At 48.1% G+C, this 18,462-nt stretch overlaps 4 protein-coding genes across 5 annotated transcripts; 1 reads left to right on the top strand and 3 right to left on the bottom strand.

The window, feature by feature from the left end:
• Positions 1 to 103: 103 nt before the first annotated feature.
• LOC120896929 (chaoptin) lies at positions 104 to 12,228 on the bottom strand. 2 transcript variants are annotated; one of them, XM_040301462.1, is made up of 5 exons: positions 11,751 to 12,228; positions 6,853 to 7,040; positions 6,438 to 6,582; positions 4,022 to 4,825; positions 104 to 3,945 (listed from the first exon to the last, which is right to left on the bottom strand). In XM_040301462.1, the coding sequence occupies exons 2-5, from the start codon at positions 6,966 to 6,968 to the stop codon at positions 799 to 801; spliced, it is 4,212 nt and encodes a 1,403-aa protein (XP_040157396.1). In that variant the 5' UTR covers positions 6,969 to 7,040; positions 11,751 to 12,228; the 3' UTR covers positions 104 to 798. The 2 variants fall into 2 exon arrangements, with proteins under 2 accessions (XP_040157396.1, XP_040157404.1); XM_040301470.1 differs by having other exon boundaries at positions 12,117 to 12,221.
• Positions 12,229 to 12,541: 313 nt separating this feature from the next.
• LOC120896983 (uncharacterized protein CG4449) lies at positions 12,542 to 14,272 on the bottom strand. The gene is given in 6 exon segments (XM_040301543.1): positions 12,542 to 13,216; positions 13,292 to 13,408; positions 13,411 to 13,588; positions 13,669 to 13,782; positions 13,871 to 14,122; positions 14,192 to 14,272. Coding segments are annotated over 5 exon segments (870 nt in total). The 5' UTR covers positions 14,030 to 14,122; positions 14,192 to 14,272; the 3' UTR covers positions 12,542 to 12,914.
• A 732-nt stretch (positions 14,273 to 15,004) lies between these two features.
• On the bottom strand, positions 15,005 to 16,402 carry LOC120896967. The gene is made up of 3 exons (XM_040301521.1): positions 16,239 to 16,402; positions 15,247 to 16,179; positions 15,005 to 15,165 (listed from the first exon to the last, which is right to left on the bottom strand). The coding sequence occupies exons 1-3, from the start codon at positions 16,311 to 16,313 to the stop codon at positions 15,049 to 15,051; spliced, it is 1,125 nt and encodes a 374-aa protein (XP_040157455.1). The 5' UTR covers positions 16,314 to 16,402; the 3' UTR covers positions 15,005 to 15,048.
• Positions 16,403 to 16,441: 39 nt separating this feature from the next.
• On the top strand, positions 16,442 to 17,863 carry LOC120896975 (ubiquitin-like domain-containing CTD phosphatase 1). Its single transcript, XM_040301529.1, has 4 exons — positions 16,442 to 16,717; positions 16,844 to 16,911; positions 16,986 to 17,238; positions 17,329 to 17,863. The coding sequence occupies exons 1-4, from the start codon at positions 16,555 to 16,557 to the stop codon at positions 17,817 to 17,819; spliced, it is 975 nt and encodes a 324-aa protein (XP_040157463.1). The 5' UTR covers positions 16,442 to 16,554; the 3' UTR covers positions 17,820 to 17,863.
• The last annotated feature ends 599 nt before the right edge of the window (positions 17,864 to 18,462 follow it).

Raw genomic sequence — 18,462 nt, 5'->3', positions numbered from 1 at the left:
CACTGATCTCGAAGTCTGCTAGTAGCCTCCACCGCGATCGTACAAATTAAGTAGCAAACGATTCATGTTCTTTCATCGCATTACAAACAAAAGAATCCGTCTGTTGTCATTAGTACTATTGGATTTATTACGCAGATTTACGTTTTACTTACAAAGCCCGCCGTCTTTACTGTTTCATACCGCCTCACTGTCTGTAGCGGGCCAGTGCAGCCATTTACCCTACGCGATTGGCAGCACCAGAAGATGGAAAACGTTCATTAAATATGTTCACTATGGAGTAAAATTATATTGAGCATTGTATGGTTGTTACCTAGAACAGGGATACGTATCAGGGTGTAACGACCCGTAACGCAATGGGAACAGCAAAGAAAGTTGAAACTAAAAATTAGATGAAAATTGCTGAACCAATACCGAATCGTACAGCGCAAGTGAGGTACAATAGGTAGGGAAAAAGGATAGCATTTAAGGAAAGAAATGACGTACGGAAAGAAATTATAGGTTCTTACGCACTAAACGAGTAGCCCCATCGGTAGTGAGGCCTGTGAGGGCAAAACATGAACAAAAAAAAAACCGTTGCAGTAATCATTAAAATTACACACATTCTCGTACACGCACACACTCTCGCTCATGCATAAGCATAAGTTCCGTTCGCTTTCATTCCAAATCTTAACATCCATTCATCATTCACACACACACGCAGGCTTGCTGAAACTCATTGGTAGAGTTGGTTTCGGGATGAGCGGAGAACGTTCGTCCCGGGCAATGCGACGTCGTTCGTCCTCTCCATCGCCGCACCGATCATCGGTAAACCTTATCGTCCTGGTACACGATGTAGGGATTGTGGGCGGTGTGGGTGAGCGTGCCGGAAGATTGCTGCTGCGCGTGTTGCTGCGCGTGCTGCTGCTGCTGCTGCTGATGGTGCAGCGCCGCCTGGCTGGACATGAGCGTGTGGTTCTGATACTGGTACGGTATTCGGCCGATGGTCGAGTAGCTGGGGCGGGCCTGCGTCGGCGACCCGTTCGGTTTGTAGGGCAGCGTGGCGTAGCTCTGGGCGTACGGTGGCGCCAGCGTGGGATACATGGCCGCCGGCTGGCCCTTCTTGCCGGTGTAGTTGACCTGCAGCGTGCCCGGCATGCCCATCGGCATCGGGTGGCCGGCGCGCGCATGATGATGGTGGTAGCTGTCGTTGTTCATCTTCAACCGGCAGATGCAGATGCAGATGATGAGCAGAAAGATAAACACCACCACCCCGCCCACGATGCCGATGATGAGCGTATCGTCGTTCGCGGACGGCATCTTCTTCAGCGGCGGCATGGCGGCCGACGAAACCTTCGATTTGGAACCCTTGGTGCGCGTGGTCGTCGAGGAGGAGGACACCGGCGGCATGCTCCAGATGATGTCGTGCTCGGTCGTGGCGGCCGCGTTCGTCATCTGCACCTCGGACGTGTAGTTGTAGAAGCTAATCGTGGGCGTCGTTCGCGTGCTGCCGCCCGTGCTCGAAGCCGCCGGCTGGGTGGGGCTCGTCGCCTTGCTGCGGCCGTCACACACCAGCTCGCTGTCGCCCACCTCCGTCAGCAGCTTGCCGGCGACGGTCGGCGGGCTGGCGCACCGCACGTCCTGCACCTTGGTCGCGAGAATCCACCGGCGGAAGGCGCGCGCCTGGCAGTCGCACCGGACCGGGTTCGTCGCCAGCCCATCGATCTGGATGCTGTTCTTGCGGTCGTCCAGCGAGCTCAGGAACGGTTGCGTCAGCGTGCCCACCTTCGACCCGGCAATGCTAAAGTCGATGTGAGCGGAGCGGGGCAGCGGCAGCAGCAGGGCGGGCGGCAGCGCCGTCAGCGAGGTGTTGTGCAGCCGCACCGTCAGGTACTTGTTGCGCAAACCGGCAAACGCACCGGACGACAGGCTCTGCAGTGCGTACCCGTGCAGGCCGAGCGTGTGCAGCTTCGGATGGTGCAGGACCTGCAGCTGGTCCGACTCGAGGTTGGCGTCCTTCGCCTCGATGTCGACCGCGGCCAGCGCCGGCAGCTCCTGCACGATGCCCTGCACGTCGATGTACCCGAGCTTGGCGAACTGGTACGCTTGCAGGACGGTCAGGTCCTTCAGCGGTTTGAACGCGTTCTTCTCGAGCCGGGTCAGCTCGGGCAGCTCGCGGATGTACAGCTCCGTCAGCCCGTCCAGCCGCTCGAACGTGCTGGCCGTGATCGTGCGGATCGGATTGCTGGACAGGTCGAGGTAGCCGAGCAGCGCCAGCTTCGGCCAGATGTCGCGCAGCCCGTCCGCGTCGCCGATCGCGTTGTGCGACAGGTCGAGCCGCTCGAGCAGCGTCACCTTTTCGAACGCTTTCGCGCTAACGGCGGAGATGTTGTTGTGCGACAGGTTCAGGCTGCGCAGGTACGGCGTCTCCAGCATCGGCAGCTCCCGCACGCCCGTCCCGGCCAGGTTGAGCGTGCGCACGGTCTTCGGCTGCCCGAGCACGGTGGCGATCGCTTCCGGCGTGAGCGGGTTGTACGAGAAGTCGACGTGCTTGGCGTTGATCATGAGCATGTGGCTGGCCCGGGGCACCTCGCGGATCGCGTTGCGGCTCAGGTCGAGCGTTTGCAGCGTGTCGTGCTGGTCGCCGAACGCGGCCACCGGCACGCTGGCCAGCTTGTTGCCGGCGAGCGAGACGCGCTCGAGCCGCTGGACCCGGCTCTTCGCCAGCACCTGCTCCGGCAGGCCGGTCAGCTTGTTGTCGCTCAGATCGAGCCGATCGAGCCGCAGCGTCCCCTCGAACGAGCGCTCCGACAGGCGCTCGAGCCTGTTTGCGGCCAGGTCGAGTATCTGCAGCTGGGACGAGTTGTGGAACGCCATGTCCTGCACCGAGTCGATCGCGTTCGCGCGCAGATACAGCTCGCGCAGGTTCGCCAGCCGGCCAAAGTCGAGCTGCTGGATGGTGGTGAGCCGATTGCCGGCCAGATCGATCACCTCGAGATGGTCGAGATCGGCGATCAGCTCGGGCGGGAACACCTCCAGCCGGTTGTTCGCGAGCAGCACCTTGCGCAGCCGCGGATGTATCTTGAGCGTGTTGGTGGCGAAACTCTTGAGCGCATTGTCGGACGCGTCCAGCACCTCGAGCGCCGTCTCGGTCGTGAACATGTCGGCGCGCAGCTCCTGCAGCGCGTTCTGGCGCAGGTTGAGCGTGCGCAGGTTGACCGTGTTGACGAAGGAGCGGGGCCGCAGCTGCTCCAGCCCGTTGCCGGCGAGCGACAGATCGAACAGGTTATTCAGGTTGAGAAACGTGCCCTCCTCGATCACCCGCAGCTGGTTGTGGTTGAGCAACGCGATGCGCAGGTCGGTGTTGTTGTGGAACAGGTCCGCCTGCAGCATCTTCAGCCCGCAGTGGCTCAGATCGATCACCTGCAGCTTCGTCAGCGGGTAGATCATGGTGCGCGTCACCTGCCCGACGTGCTCGTTGCCGCTCATGTTCAGGTAGAGCAGGTTGTGCAGGCTGTGGAACGAGTCGATCGCCAGATCGTCGATGCTGTTCGCGCTGAGATCGAGCCGGCGCAGCTTCGGCAGCACGAACTTGCGCAGCGAGGCGATCCTGTTGAACGACAGCTTGATCTCGAGCAGCGTTCCTTCGAGCCCCTTGAACGTGTCCTCGCCGATCACGCCGAGGCTGTTGCCGGAAATGTCCAGATAGATCAGCTTGCGGAACGCGGCAAAGCTGTCACCCGGCAGCTCGCGGATGACGTTGCGCGACAGCGACAGGTAGCGGATGTTTTCCGGCTGGATCGACTTCAGTATGCTGGAGGACAGGGCGGCGACCCGGTTAAAGTCGAGATAGAGGTTGGACAGCTTCGGCAGCCGACCAAGCGCACTGCCCGGGATGAAGAGGATGTTGTTGTCGCGCAGAATGAGCGTCTGCAGATTGTCCAACCCTTCGAACGCGTCGTCCTCGATCTGTGAATGCAAGCAGGACATCATTCACGAGTGATGTTTGGAAATGAAACCTATCCACCCAGGAAACCGTACTTACCGTGCGCAAAGAATTCAAACTCAAATCCAAGTACTTGAGCAGCAGCTGCTCCCGGAACGTGCCCGGCAGGATGGTGGCGATCGTGTTCCGGCTAATGTCCAGTATCTGCAGGCTCTTCATCTGCGCCAGATGGTTCGACTCCAGCTTGCCAATGTTGTTCAGCGATATGTTCAGCACCTTCAGCGACACTACCGACCCGAGCGCCTCCGACGGGAACTCGGACAGCAGGTTGTCCGACAGGTCCAGCTTCTGCAGCACATCCATCCCGGCGAGCGCTCGCTCGTCGATGTGGCTGAGCTGATTGCCCGCCAGCAGCACCTCCTTCATGCTGGCCAGATTGGCAAACGCCTTGGACTTCAGGCTGCGGATGCGATTGTTGCGCAGATCCAACCGTTCCAGCTTGTTGGCGAAATTGAACGCATCCGGCTCGAGCGACTCGATGCGGTTGCTGCGCAGCGACAGCAGCTTCAGGCTGGTCAGCTCTTTGACGGCGGCCACCGGTACGGTGGCGATCTTGTTCTGGTCGAGGTACAGCTCCACCAGCCGCCGATTGCCGTCGAAGATGCTTTCCTCCAGCGCAATGATCCGGTTGCCGGACAGATCCAGCACCTTGAGCGACTGGAGCGCCTGCAGCACGTCGGTGGAGAAGATCGGGTTCAAGCTGTCGCCGAGCAGATTGTTGGCCAGGCGCAGCTCTGTTAGGTATTCGGCCACGCTACCGAACAGGGCTTTGGTGCCGATTGAACGGAGCGCATTGTTGGAAAAATCGAGCTTCCGTACCGGGGCATTCAGGATGGAAAGATCCTATTGGAGAGAGAGTGCAATGGGAATGGGAATTACTTAAAATGTGACACTAGTAAGTCACTATTATGTTGTTTTGTTAGTGATGGACAGAATTGATCTGAGTCACAACTGTTATTGAGTGAGTGAGGTAACTCTTCATTTTTTTGCAAACTCCCAATTAATGATGGGAACAATAAAGTTTTTGTCGGAATTGATTCCGGCTAGCTCCGAAGTTTTCTGCAAACGATTCCGGATAGTAAGTCCGGAATCAGTTTCCGGAATAGGCTCCAGAATTGGCTCCGAGTTGGCTCCGGAATCAGAATCGGTTTCGGAATCGAAAACGGTTTCGAAATCGGAGTCAGTTGGCATCTCCATAAGAATAGCCGTTTGGGTCCAATGATGCTACATATTGATAGCCACAAAGAATCCAAATTTACTCGTAAACGATCCATTCTCATGGTCATTTCAGAAAAGTTTTCGTTTCTAATTCCTCTGATTTCAATTCAAGAACTGATTCTGATTCCGGAGCTTATTCCAATTCAGGAGTCAATTCTGATTCCGTTTCTGGAGCAAATTACGATTGCAATTCCGGAGCCGATTCCGATTCCGGAGCCAAATGCGATTCCGGATCCGATTCCGTGTAGTTCGGAATCAACTGTTATGCTGATGCTGGACTAAAGATACGCGGCCCCTCATTGACCGGGTCCCCCGAAACTGCTTACTTTGCTTACCGTTAACATCGACACTGTTTATAGTTTAGATAGTTGGAGAATTGAATTTCTTTTGTTTTGGTGTACGATAAGTCATATTCTGATCAATATTTTATGAAATATAGCAAAAAACCCTAATTTCACGTTCCATTTCATAGAAGCTGTAAAGGATTGTAAAGGAGCATCATGATGCAGGTGAAAGAGTAGAAAGTAATCAATCCTACGAAGAATTACTAAGATTTAGCACCGTTCAATTTAACGCGGAATTGAAAAGAAGCACGAACACTTAATTACGTAAAGATTTGAACAGTGTTCAAAAAGCCTTGATTCTGTGAAGAATTCCAAAAGAGTCAAAGGATCAAATTCTTGAAAAGGTTCGATTCTGATCATGATATCCTCTAAGTATCATCCTCTAAGTCAAACTGATGGGACTTAAAGCAATTAATTGAAAGAACAATGTGTCTATTTTAGTCCCAAAACGTAATTGAATGCACTTATTTTTTAATATACATATTAGCAATCAGAAGCACAGTATAATAGGATAGTAATCAGGTTGGACTCGTAGGACTGACTATCCTGCTATGGGAGGGTAATCCAAAAGTCGTTGAAAGCCAACCCCACAAGTGGTGTACAGGCAGGCCTTGACCGACAACGGTTGTTGAGCCAAAAAGTAGTAGTAATCAGGTTGTAAGGTAATTTTTCGTTAAACAACATTAATCGTTAAACAAATCTATCTTGCTCTGATCGTTTAAAGAAGAATATTTGATTGTTTTGTTTTCTTAGGCCACTCTCTGCCCAAAGAGTCACCACTAGAGAGAGCATGAAAATATAGAAGATTAAAGTAAATGTAAATGTAATATGTTACTCTTTCAACATTGAGCTAAAAGACGCGTCACGTGTCCAGCTGTGTCAACAACACTTACCGGCAACGCTTGGTGGCCGCTGTTGCGCTGCGAGAAGGAGATGATCGGAATGCCGCTCGGAAACGGGGCTGTCAGCGTCGTCCGGTCGCAGTTCACGTTCACGAAAACATACTGGCTGTTGTTCCCAGCCGTCTCAATGTTGCATCTACAGCAAAAAAAGGAAAAGGTACAAAAGAAAAAGAACGAAAAAACGATCAATACGAGTTTGGCCGTGAAAAACCAAAAAAAAACAACAGAGTATCGATCTGAAAATTGCCCCGAAACGGTGTGGCGAAACGGATCGGTGTGAAATTTGTAGGCCAAACGAAAGGTGGCTTGCCCCACCCGAACATGGGAGGGGGAGAGCGCGTTTGGGGCGGTATTTTGAAGTGTGGAGTGTGGAGGGTGAATCAGCCGCAATTTACCAAACACTTACCGGCACGGTATTTTGAGCAGCGCGTCCAGGTCGGTGCACGGGCGCCACGCACACGAAACGGAAGCTAGGGCGCACGCGAGCAGTAGCAGCAGACGCGCGTCAATCGTTGGCGTCATGATTAGGGAAGCGTGGGTGTGGGTGTGTGGGGCACGGGGTTTAGCGGCACTCGCCTAGCTTGTCACACATGCCTGGGTGTCGGTGGAGAAAGGCTTTTATTATTGAACTGGTGGCTAATTGAAGTGTTCGAAAGTTTAATTAATGATTTAAAACGCAAACTTTTGTTTTATGTCTCTTGTGCTAAGAAAGAAAACAGCCCAGCTCGAATCGAACGCAATGGAAGCACAGAAAGAGACTTTAGTTCATTTTTTTCGATTAGTTTTATTTGCATAATGGAAACACAGTGTGTGAGGCGAAGCCGAAGATGTTGTTTATAAACTTTACGACCATTTCAAAGTATTGTGATGTGCTTATCGGGACGTATCACGCGCGATCGCGTGGCGGTGGTAAAAGGGATTCATCAGCCCTATTCCAGGCAACCGGCTACACGGGTAGCCAAATCGATTTTGATTGCTTATTTCTTCGATTCTAGGAATCCGATTAGGTTGAAATTTGGAATGTGTGTGTAAACCACAGCCATTTTTATCTGAAAATTTTCACACAATTTTTTGAGTATAAAAAAACCTATTTTTTTAATATTTTTATCCAATATCCCTATTTCAGGCAACCGGGCTACCCGGGTAGCTAGCGACTTTGTAAGTTTATAACTTTTGAATGCGCAATCCAATATCGATGCAATATTTTGATGAAAAGTGAATAAACTAATGCAGTTTCTATAACAGTGCATAGGTTGGTTCAACTCAAGGTTCAAGGTTGGAGTTTTTATATTATAGCTTCTCAAAGCTGACAGGTTTTTTTTATAAAAAATACAAAACATGCAAAACACAATGTTCAGTACTTAACAAAATGTTCATAGCAAAATGGTTGTAATAGTGTTGAGAACTGTATAATTCACGTCTAACATAAGTATTTCTGAATTGCTCTTGGAGCATTTAAAATAATTTTTTTTTCTGAATTTCTCTTGGAGCAATTAAAAGAATAAAGGAGTTTCCATTTTAATAAAAACCGTTACAACACAACTGTCATCATAATTTTATAAAATTCGCAATTGCGACAAATGAAAAACTTCACAAAAAAGGTCTCTATTGATAAGTTATGTAAAATATTAATTGTAAAGAGACTTTAATCATTTATTAAAAGAAGAGAAAATTGTGAGTGAATTTGGTTTGATGTTGGTGTCTTTCTACCAGGAAGGATTATAAAGGGGCTTTTAAGAATGTTTCATTAAGCTTGCTTTGTTGTTGTTATTTTCAAGCATTTTAAAATGGTTTTTAACTTTTTCAAATACTTAAAACACTAAAAATGTGTATTATCCAACAGATTTGTTTTTTGTTTGCCATTATTGTACATGTTCTTTGTTGAAATTGAAATGACAAAAAAATGTGATTGATATTTTGATTTCACAGAAAAAAGTGACCATCAAATCGAGCTTCAACAGAAGCTTTTTGAGAAAGAAGATTGTACAGGCGATCGAACAGTTCCCCCGGTCCTGAACATTCAAAGCCTTGCGCGCGGCTCGTAGTGTGGGCAAACAAACCAATCCGCCCTGGTTGGCTTCCATCTTCCACGAGCGGTTTGATTAGCATATTTTTAGCGTATCGATTGCGGCCATAGAAATGTGGAAACGTTTCAAACGCCTTCAAGGCCGACCACATTCGGACGCGACTGCATTTAGCTCATGTTGATGTGAAGCTCTGTGTTCTGAAGAGCTTTGTCCATGCCACGGCAGCGAACAAACAACACCTGCGTGAGCGCGCGCGAACGTGTGTGTGTGTTTGTGTGTCTGTGCATGGTTGCAACCAGTGGAAGAGTAGGAGCGTGGAGCTGGCCGTCTTGATGGCGCGACTATGGCGAGAAAAATGTGCGCGCCGAAGGAAAACGCTATTTGTGGCTGCTGCTGCTGCTGCTGCCGCCGATGCTGGATATGGTGGCAAAGTGAAATCAAAGCAAATAAATCGATTTTCACCGGCCCGGGAAGGGTAGATTTTCCATCGATCACGCGCTCTGATAATTCCTAAAAGCATAGAATGGACGTTTGCGTGTGATGGTGCGATGCACTAGAGGGGGGAATTGCAGGGGAGTTTTTTTTTTCTTTTTGCTTCATACGGCTCGTGGATGTGGCGTTACTGGCCGTGTGCTTTATCGTGTGTCACGATCACTGCAGCATCCAGCATCCAGCACTCGACGATCAAATACAGCGCGAAGGGAGGGGGGAGGAGAGGGGGGGGAGGAGAAACCGGTACCGACCGTGGCCGTATAATTATGTTGACGTTGACGATTGTGTGCATCGGTGGTAAGATTATTCAAACCAAACATCCAACAACCATCGAGGGACGAAATGGTTACGCCATTGTCGCGCACCGTCTTGCGATGTGCGATTGATTAAGCAAAGTGAGAAGGAAGAAAAATGAACGCAAGTTTATTTAGCGGATTTCGATTGCGTAAAGGGGGGCGTAGGTTAAAATTGAACCGAGCAAATATGTGTTTAAATCAGTAAAAAAAATTCACAAATAGACGCGAAACTCAATGTTGAAAGGGATATAAGTTAATGGAAAATAAATGATAAGTAACTGTCTGGCCCAAAAACTGACCAAAGGACATATTCATCATATGTTCTCATATCTTTAGATGTTTCAGATTGCTGTAAATTTTTCTATTTTTTCTGAAATTTTTAGTATAAATGTTCATTTTGAGGTCTGCTATTTTTAGGATGTTTAGTGATTTAAGATATATTAAGACATGGAAATTGAAGTGTTTAGAAAAGAAAATTTTTTAAGCTATTGGCATTTCTAATGATTTTTTTCAGTAATGTAAAAAGGTAAGTAAGGTAAGGTAAGGTAAAAAGTACTTGAAGTACTGATTAAAGTTATAACAAAAACACTCCAAATGAAATATTTATAACTTCGATGCAAGACATAATGGAGCAATTTTGAAATGTAAATAGAGAGAATGAGTTTCTTCAATTTCGTTAATGAAACAAATTTGTTAATTTATTATGGAAGGATTTTTCCTACAAATTGTAAAAAAAAAAACAAACATATGACCAAAAACTTGCTTTAAAATAGACTTCCTGCACTAACAGGTCTGTGCCACCCAGTGTTGTTGTTAAGGAAAGGAGGATAATGTATCAAATGTGTGCTCTAAGAACGTCCAAATAAAAAAATATATATCATAAGAGTTTGAAAACTTCTAGGAAATGTTATTGTAGTTGGAGATATTTTCTGAAAAGTATTTTGACTTTGTCTAGCAAAACAAATTAAATTAAGTATTGATAATCTAGCATTCGATTTAATCTAAAAAGATTGCAAAGCAAACTTTTATCTAACAACGCTGTACATTCTGTTGTAAGCCAACATAGTCCATAGTCTGTTGGCAAAATTAACTGTTTTTTAAATCACATTTCCGATCGACCAAATATTAAACGGAACACCCTTTGTGAGCAGGCCTGTCTGGTTGCGTTGATTCCAGCTTAAACCGGTAGGGAGGATAAGCGAGGTAGGCGGGAAGAGGTACGCGCACCGAAGAAGACCTAGCCGCGGGGAGTGCAGGATGAGCGAACCAAAAGAAAGCAGCAACAAATGGGCGACGATGAAACAAATCATCTTGAATAGTTCAATACGGTGTGTTACACAAGCACCGCGCAGGGTGCAGCGGGTTCCTCGCCCGTCTGCCCGTTGATGTCTTTCGATGCCGCGCAGCCGAGAGAACGAGCACGAGAAAGGGCGGCCCGAACGCGCGTTTGCCCGCACGGCGCTCACGCACTCATCACCTGTTTCCAGCAGCATCTCATTCACAGCTTCTTTCTTTCTCTGCTTGACATACACGCGCACACACACATACACACTATTGCCAACGTTAAAAAGGGAGAAGAAAGAAAAGCAAGAAGCAAAGGGAGAAAAAAACGCGTAGCCATTGAAGGAAGAGAAAGAGCGGCCACGGAATCCCTTCGCACCGCACCGCACGCGTTGCTATCGAGGGTGTCTGTGTGTGAGCGTGTGTTGGTGACCTCAAAATTAAATGAAAATAAGGAGCGAGAAGCGAAAAAAACAGGCACAACCGAGACGCACAAAACATACGCCCGCCCGCGTTTACTCTCTTCTTTCGGGGGGCCGACGGAGGACGGATCTTTTCTCAGCCCAGGGCCCGCAGGAGGGTAGGGCTGGGCAGGGCGGGGTGTCGGCCGGGCAGGGTCGGTTGCTGTTCCGTGGGCATGCTATGCATGAAAAATTCGAAAGTGGTAAACTGGTTTGTACGAAGAATTCGATAACTCGAAGGGGACTTTCGACGGAAGGGATGAATGGACGGACGGACGGACGGACGGATGGATGGATGGATGGATGGTTTGGCTCGCCACGATGGTGGTGATGATCATGATCATGATGATGATGATGGGATGCCGTATCTCGGCATGGATTTCGATTGGAATGCAAGATCAATAGTGTGTGGTGCGAATGACGGGAGATGACGATGATGATGCTGATGTGTTTCGAGGAGGTCTTTCTCTCTCTCGCGTCATGCACGGGTTCCACCTTACTCAACATTAACTTCCATTGTGCGTGACACTGCTTTCTTTTCACACCGAAATGCTTGTTTTTCCCGTAATTTTTCTCTCTCTCTTATAGTAAAACCTTTAATCAACACTTCGAAGGGTTGAGCGAACCACCGCACACACACGGGCATCACACCATTTCCATTACACCAGCAATATTAATATTAGTTTCACTTAGTAGAAGAAATGTAGCATAGCTCTTGAGTGACATAAATTACACATAATTTCTTACATTTGAAATAACCACGCACACACACGAACACAGACACGACCGTACAGGTTTTCTTCACGCTTCGGGTGCCAGCAGTTCCTTCGAAATCACACTGAACGCACACACAAACACATACACCCGAACTGTGCTGGACTCTGCCGGAGGCTGAATTCTGCTGTCCGCGGCAAAGGCGCTTTTTTACTAGGGCAACCCAGAATTCCTCAGCCCCAGAACCCGTTAGATGGTGTGGTGGTGGCGGTCGGCCGCGCGAATCGGCTCGGTAACGGGTGGATAAGTATGCCCGCTGCGGGGGGCGAGCGAGCTCGGACAGGTTGCACACACTGGCTGGTCACTGGTTTCGCGCACACGCACGCAGCGCACGATTACCGTAAGATGGTGGCCGTAATACGGTCGGTGGATCGGTGGCCGTTAGACGGATATCTCGCTACAGAGCACGCTGCGGATCGACGCTCCGATCCGTTCACACGTACAGCAAGATGCGAACTGAGCGCGAAGGTGCTGAACGGGAACGCGCGAGAGCCCACCGCGTACGGCCAAACGCGGAGATGGCCGTGCCGAGATCGCAGATCGCTCGCAAGAAAAGGAAAACTCTCTCAAGACGCCCGTGCGCGCGTTTGTGTGTGTGTGTGTTGATCTTCGGCCCTGCAGCAGCAGGGTACGAACGCGGAGCCCACGCAATCCCGACGAAATACACATTTAGGCAGCGCACGGCACATTTTGAGCGTGTTGGTACAGTTTTGTGTAACGAGACCGGGATGGTTTAAATGCTGTGTTTTTAACAGAAAAGTATGTTTTACGCACTTCAATTAAATAATTGAAATAAATAGACTTACGTCAATGGAATCGCTTCCACATTGAATGCCATTCTACGAATAACGACTTTTCATCGCGTTGTCTCGAAAAGTTGCGCACCTTTGGAGCGTTGCTTCGTGGGCAACCAAGTGTGAACAGTAAAGCTGTTTCTAACATAACTGTTCTCGGGACGTCTATATCCGTATCAAAATTTACAGATAACTGGTTCTCTCCCACTGGCTTTGAAAAATGTTGCCATCAAAGATGATTTTATTTATGTCGAACGACTTTATATATTTGAAACTAGTAATGCAAAATCATAATATAAAAAAAAACAGGGCAACAACAAAGCTCTCTGCGCATTTCATCCAGTTACTTCACAAAACGAATGTCCAGTATCTCGTCCCCTTCCAGGTCGAGATCCTCTGGCTTATCATTATTGCCAACCAGCTCGCCGTCAAAGTACAGCCGAATGTCCTTCGGTTCACACTTGAGCTCTTCGGCGCATTTAATCACCAGCACGGACATGGTTTGATTCTTGTCAATCTGCAGCCGTAGCGGTTGTTTCCGTTTCTCCATCTGTACCTTCAGCGTGATCATGTTGCTATTGTGGCCGGCCGACGGTCCGTGAGCGGTCGGAAGGATTGGCGCTTTGGTTTTTAGAATGCGCCCAGCTAACGTGAGGGGAAATAAGTAAAAAACAAAAATTGAAGGTAATCAAACTTTGTAAACCCTCACACCAACCTTACCAATGAACTGGTGCGGTTTGTAGTCGATGGAATCGGGCGTATCGCTCGCATAGACTATGCGATCGTCCAGGTTGAGAAAAATGCACGCCCGATCGGCAGACTCTTTGGCCGCCAGCTGGCAAAAATGTCCTCAAACTTTTGATACCGCCGATGGACGAACGTTTCGATGCCCCGGCCCCACTTGATTTTGATGCGCATTTCGTAGTTTTCCGTTTCGAACGAACTATTGGCGGCGCTAAATGAAGGTTGTAGCTCTACTGCTCCACCACTACCCTCGTCATCGGAGTCTAAGCTTATCTGTAACAGGGAATTGTAGAATGCTTTAGTTTCTGAGGTTCAAGACCAGCAGGTTGTTAATACATTTGGGAACTACATACCGTATTAGATTGAGTGCCAGCCTCGTTTGCTCCGCTTCTTCTAATCACACGCCGGTATTGTGATTGGAAAATTGGCTGTGATGGCGTCCGGTCATCATCACAGTCCAATGATATCTGTCCGGGGAACGAAACAAAAAAAAGATATGTTTCATTATCCTCACAGTCTCTTAGCAGTGGTCGGAGCTAATGATGAGCTACTTACCACAGCCAATACTGGCGCTTGATTTGCCTGTGCAGTAGATCCTCTTGACCGGCGGGAACGGGGTGGCGGAAAGGGGTTTGTTGATACGGGCGATAGGAGGGTTTGTATTTCCTGCTCTAGCTGTTGCAGGCTACGTTTCGATGCATCGATTTTACCCATTAACTTTTCTCATGTCGTTCGCTGTTACAGGTGGTTTCCGATGATAACTGTTGCACACTGTAGTGTAGGCTCGCTTAGCGGCAGTAGCATTCCCTGAAGGAAATGGTAAAAAAATAGCAGTAAGATCAAACATTCATTCTTTTTGTTTGCATAGTTACATACTATTCTTCAGAAATTCCTTCACGATTGGATTTTGCGAACAAAAAATGGAATCGAACAAACGGGAAAGCTGTCTAATTTCGTCTGAAACGATACAAAAAGAAACGTGTTGAATAACTTAATGTGGTTGTTGAATAATGAGAGGGGTTTTGAGAATAAAAGTATCATAATGGTGTGAGGGAAAAACGGTTAAAAACTGACCTCCGACGCCTGCGACAGTCGGCGTCAAATCTACGACGGGCGGAAGCAGTTCAGGAGTTGAAGCTAACGTGTCCAGAGTATGGCCCACATCAGCGATACTGTCTGCGGAGGTTGATGATGTGCTTTTGCTGCTTTGAGATCTTTTGCCGCCAGCATTACTTTTCCTCTTTCCTGTTGCTTTGTTCTTCGCGGCGAGCGTTTTTCGTGCCTTATCGCTTCTGCTGCTATCGAGGGAATCGTTTGCAATGCTGTCTTGTGAATCGTTTAGCGCGCTTGTTGATGCTACGTCATCCTCATCGTAGTCTAGGGAAGGAGAATTTTGCATGAGAAATACGGGAAAACTGCACCACGTGCAGGTAAAGCACGCTGTTCTTACTCTCTAGAAAATTATCCAAATTGCCAAAAATATCCGACATGCTGGTGTTGTTTGTTGGGCGAAGCTTGTTTGGACTTGCTATCAACTGCGTTTATTTCTTTTCCGTTTGTTGTTTCGGATTTGACAGCCGGCTCGTCGTTTGCTGACAGTTGTCAAAACGATGAATTCAGCACAATTCAAACTAACCGTTGCATTCAGCAAACGCAAAAAGGACATAACACATAGCGCGATATGGATTGATTAAATTTACAAATACGAAAACATTATTTTATTTTATTGCCAATCAGCTTAACAAAACTAACATCTCGTCAAAGCTGGATGATATTTTGTGCGTGCAGTATGGACAGTTGCCTATAGAGATGGTGAAGATTTTTTTACTCTCTCGCTGTGTCGCAAACCACTGAAAAGGCAGATGTAAATGAGACAAGCGGTTAGTGAAATCGTACAACTGCGATGTAAAATTTCTAGCACCCATCCTTACCTCCTTCAGGCAATGTATGTGAAAAATCAAGTTGCATTGCTCATTATCGCACGAAATCACCGGCACACGGTCGTACCCGTCCTGGTAGTTCATGCATATGCCGCAGCTGTCTTCGCCCAGCTCACTGCCCAGCTGCTGTGACTCTTCATGATTAGCCGCCGGGCGCATCGGAAAAGCAATCACGTTGAAAATGCGCAGCAAATTTGTGTAAACGTTACAGTCCGCATCCCAATCGTCCTGCCTCTCGTCGTAGATTTCGCGCAGCTTGGCGACTTGCTTGGTTGGGCCGAAAAACCCGACATCGATGGCGGCCGGTTGTAGCGGGTGGAGTGAAACCTTCAGAAACACCTTCCGGTCGTACTTGAAAATGCGGTACACCGTTTTCGTGTCGATTGTGGCGGGCAGCACTACGTAACAAAGGTCGTCGATTGTGTTGAGATTGTTGTAAAACTCTTCCAGCTGATCGAGCAGATCTAGAAACACCTGCACGTGCCGCTGCAGCGTGGTCTGCCGTTTGAACAGCTCCGATACGGCAAGCTCCGGAAGGGTGTGTTGGGCAACTTTGAACAGCTCCGCTCCGGTGCGGTTCAGGGTAAGCGAATGGTTTCTTCTGCCATCAAAGTTGCTAAACTCTACGTGCATTATATGTTTATCAAATGCCACTTCACAACCGTACTGGCGCTGGATGGACAGCAATTCCAGGGCAAGGTTGGTGAGTATAGTGGATGGTTCGCCAGTAGAACACGGTTTGCTGGTCGGTCGTCCCTCTCTGCCAGAATCCAGCGAGTCGATGAGCTTCTGAACAAATTCATCGACATCCTTAATGGACGATACTTCCGGTTCTAACGTAATTGGAACATTTCCACAAAACACTGACACTCGGTGATTGTTTGTGGTGGGATAGTCGGGAAAATGCAGCCTTATTTGATACAGCTAAAAATGGTGACAGTGAATCAGCATGTTGGAGCATCTTACAAGAGAAAAGAGACTACCTTTTTATAAAGTCCTACAAAGTGGCACGCTTCGAGTTGCACCAAGAACGGGAATTTTTGCCGAAAATCATTCATTTTCCAACTCTTTTGCGGAACTGTTCACAACAACACAGTGCGCGCGATGCCGGTTTGTTTATTTGTGTGTGCGTCTGTGTGTGTGTGCGTGGACGATTTCGTTGAACTTGACGCGACCCAAGCTGTCAAAGGGGGTTGCTGTGAGCTGTCAAAATTGCCGCATCGCAGAACGTAAACTGCAGAAGCGAAAGCAACTTTGCTGGCCGAAGGAAACCTACGAAAACGTTGTTTAATTGAAACCATGGACTCGAAGGAAGTGTCGCTGATCATTAAATGGAGCGGCAAAGAGTTTCCCATCGAAGATCTGACCGAGCACGATACCGTCGCCGTATTGAGGCACGAAATATGCAAAAAAACACAGGTCCGGCCGGAGCGACAGAAGCTGCTCAACTTAAAGTACAAAGGTAAGGAAAAATGCTACGCGAGCAAAGGGGATTTGCGAAGGATGCTTCTTGATGATACGGTATCGCGTGTCTCCGTCCTAGTTTGTTGGAGTAAATATGTTCACCTTTATGTTCACACTTTTGTAGGCAAGCCGGTTACGGATGATGTCAGGCTGGGTGCAATGGACCTGAAGCCCAATTTCAAAGTAATGATGGTAAGCAGACGTCTTTTTTATCCTAGTTATCGGATTCAAGTAAAGGCTTCAATCGTTTGTAACATCCCATGCAGGTTGGCTCGCTGGAGTCCGATATCAAAGAGGCAGCGTCGCGACCCGAAGACGTCGGTAGTGTGGTAAATGATTTCGACAACGAGGAGGAAGACAATGTTGCGTTCGAAAATAAGGAGGTTTACTTGGCCAAAATCAACAAACGGATCAAAGACTACACCATAAAGGAATTGAATCCTCCGCGTGAAGGGAAAAGGCTGCTCGTGTTGGACATCGATTATACGATATTTGACCATCGGTCTGCTGCTGAAAATGGTAACTTAACGAAACGATTGTTGGCGGAATTGACAACCAACTAGGTATAAAGGGAACACATTATTAAACCTGTTTTCTTTTCATACGCAGGAACGGAACTGATGCGACCGTATCTACACGAGTTTCTGACGTCCGCTTACCAGGACTACGACATAGCGATATGGTCCGCCACGTCGATGAGATGGATAGTGGAGAAAATGAAGCTGCTCGGGGTAACGGATGAGGCCCGGGACTACAAGCTGGTGTTTATGCTGGACGATGCCGCTATGATAACGGTCCTTTGCCCGCTGCGCGGTGTGATCGAGGTGAAACCGCTGGGCGTAATTTGGGGCAAGTACAGCCAGTACTCGTCGAAGAACACGATCATGTTCGATGATTTGCGGCGCAACTTTCTGATGAATCCGAAATCGGGGCTGCGCATCAAGCCGTTTTCCGAGGCGCACCTCAACCGGCACAAGGACAAGGAGCTGGTGAAGCTGGCCAAGTACTTGAAAGCGATCGCGGAGCATTGCGACGACTTTGATACGCTTAACCATCGACGATGGGAGGACTATCTGGCTAAGAAACGATCATCGCATTGATATTGGGCATCGGGGGTTGGGGGGGAGGGGACTGGGCAGCGAACGATTTAATCGTGCACGCTTTATCGTTTTCAAATGAATGCAAATAGTCTTACTGAGCATTAAAATGTTGCGGTATGCTTTATACTGAACAAGGGAAGTAGCGAAAAACGTAAACAACAATAAAACTTTGCCTTGCAGCGGCTTGTCAGCAGATTCCCCAGACACAAACCACGCGTGCTGAATTGGAATTTTTGAAACAACCCAAACAGCACTTCTGATGCCGATTCTACATTGAGCGAGAACATTTTGCGATGTTAAGGTTCTCACAAAACTGTCATTTGCCCTTTTTATGCTGATGATAGCTGTGAAATATAGCTCAAATACATAAAAAAATATTGCATTAGAGCATTTAACTGGGCTCCTGAAGCGACCCAAAATTTAACTGGGAAATATATAGTGGATTATTGGGAATCGATCTTTTCCACCTGCATGTGTAGAAGCACAACAGACAACCGTATTGAATGTTTTGAAAGGATAATACAAAAAAAAGAAAAGAATATAAGATATTTTGTTCCTGGAAAAGAAATTTAAGTATCACAATCACGTTCAGAAACATTGTTTTTATTATTTTTATAAATTTGCTTAATTTACCACTTATTAC

Source organism: Anopheles arabiensis, chromosome 2 (assembly GCF_016920715.1).
Source record: "Anopheles arabiensis isolate DONGOLA chromosome 2, AaraD3, whole genome shotgun sequence".
Classification (NCBI taxonomy): Eukaryota; Metazoa; Arthropoda; class Insecta; order Diptera; family Culicidae; genus Anopheles; species Anopheles arabiensis.
The sequence above is the reverse complement of the archived record's forward strand: the minus strand, read 5'-3'. Positions and strand labels throughout refer to the sequence as shown.

What these genes read in the sequence shown, in the direction of transcription:
- LOC120896929 (XM_040301462.1), bottom strand. Translation starts at nt 6,968, where the DNA reads ATGACGCCAACGATTGACGCGCGTCTGCTGCTACTGCTCGCGTGCGCC. An exon ending in CTGCTCAAAATACCGTGCCG is followed by an intron (nt 6,583 to 6,852) that starts GTAAGTGTTTGG and finishes TTTTTGCTGTAG; the next exon opens with ATGCAACATTGAGACGGCTG. An exon ending in GTTTGAATTCTTTGCGCACG is followed by an intron (nt 3,946 to 4,021) that starts GTAAGTACGGTT and finishes TTGCATTCACAG; the next exon opens with ATCGAGGACGACGCGTTCGA.
- LOC120896967 (XM_040301521.1), bottom strand. Translation starts at nt 16,313, where the DNA reads ATGAATGATTTTCGGCAAAAATTCCCGTTCTTGGTGCAACTCGAAGCG. An exon ending in TTGTAGGACTTTATAAAAAG is followed by an intron (nt 16,180 to 16,238) that starts GTAGTCTCTTTT and finishes CACCATTTTTAG; the next exon opens with CTGTATCAAATAAGGCTGCA. An exon ending in ACATACATTGCCTGAAGGAG is followed by an intron (nt 15,166 to 15,246) that starts GTAAGGATGGGT and finishes CTGCCTTTTCAG; the next exon opens with TGGTTTGCGACACAGCGAGA.
- LOC120896975 (XM_040301529.1), top strand. Translation starts at nt 16,555, where the DNA reads ATGGACTCGAAGGAAGTGTCGCTGATCATTAAATGGAGCGGCAAAGAG. An exon ending in GCTCAACTTAAAGTACAAAG is followed by an intron (nt 16,718 to 16,843) that starts GTAAGGAAAAAT and finishes ACACTTTTGTAG; the next exon opens with GCAAGCCGGTTACGGATGAT. An exon ending in CCAATTTCAAAGTAATGATG is followed by an intron (nt 16,912 to 16,985) that starts GTAAGCAGACGT and finishes CATCCCATGCAG; the next exon opens with GTTGGCTCGCTGGAGTCCGA.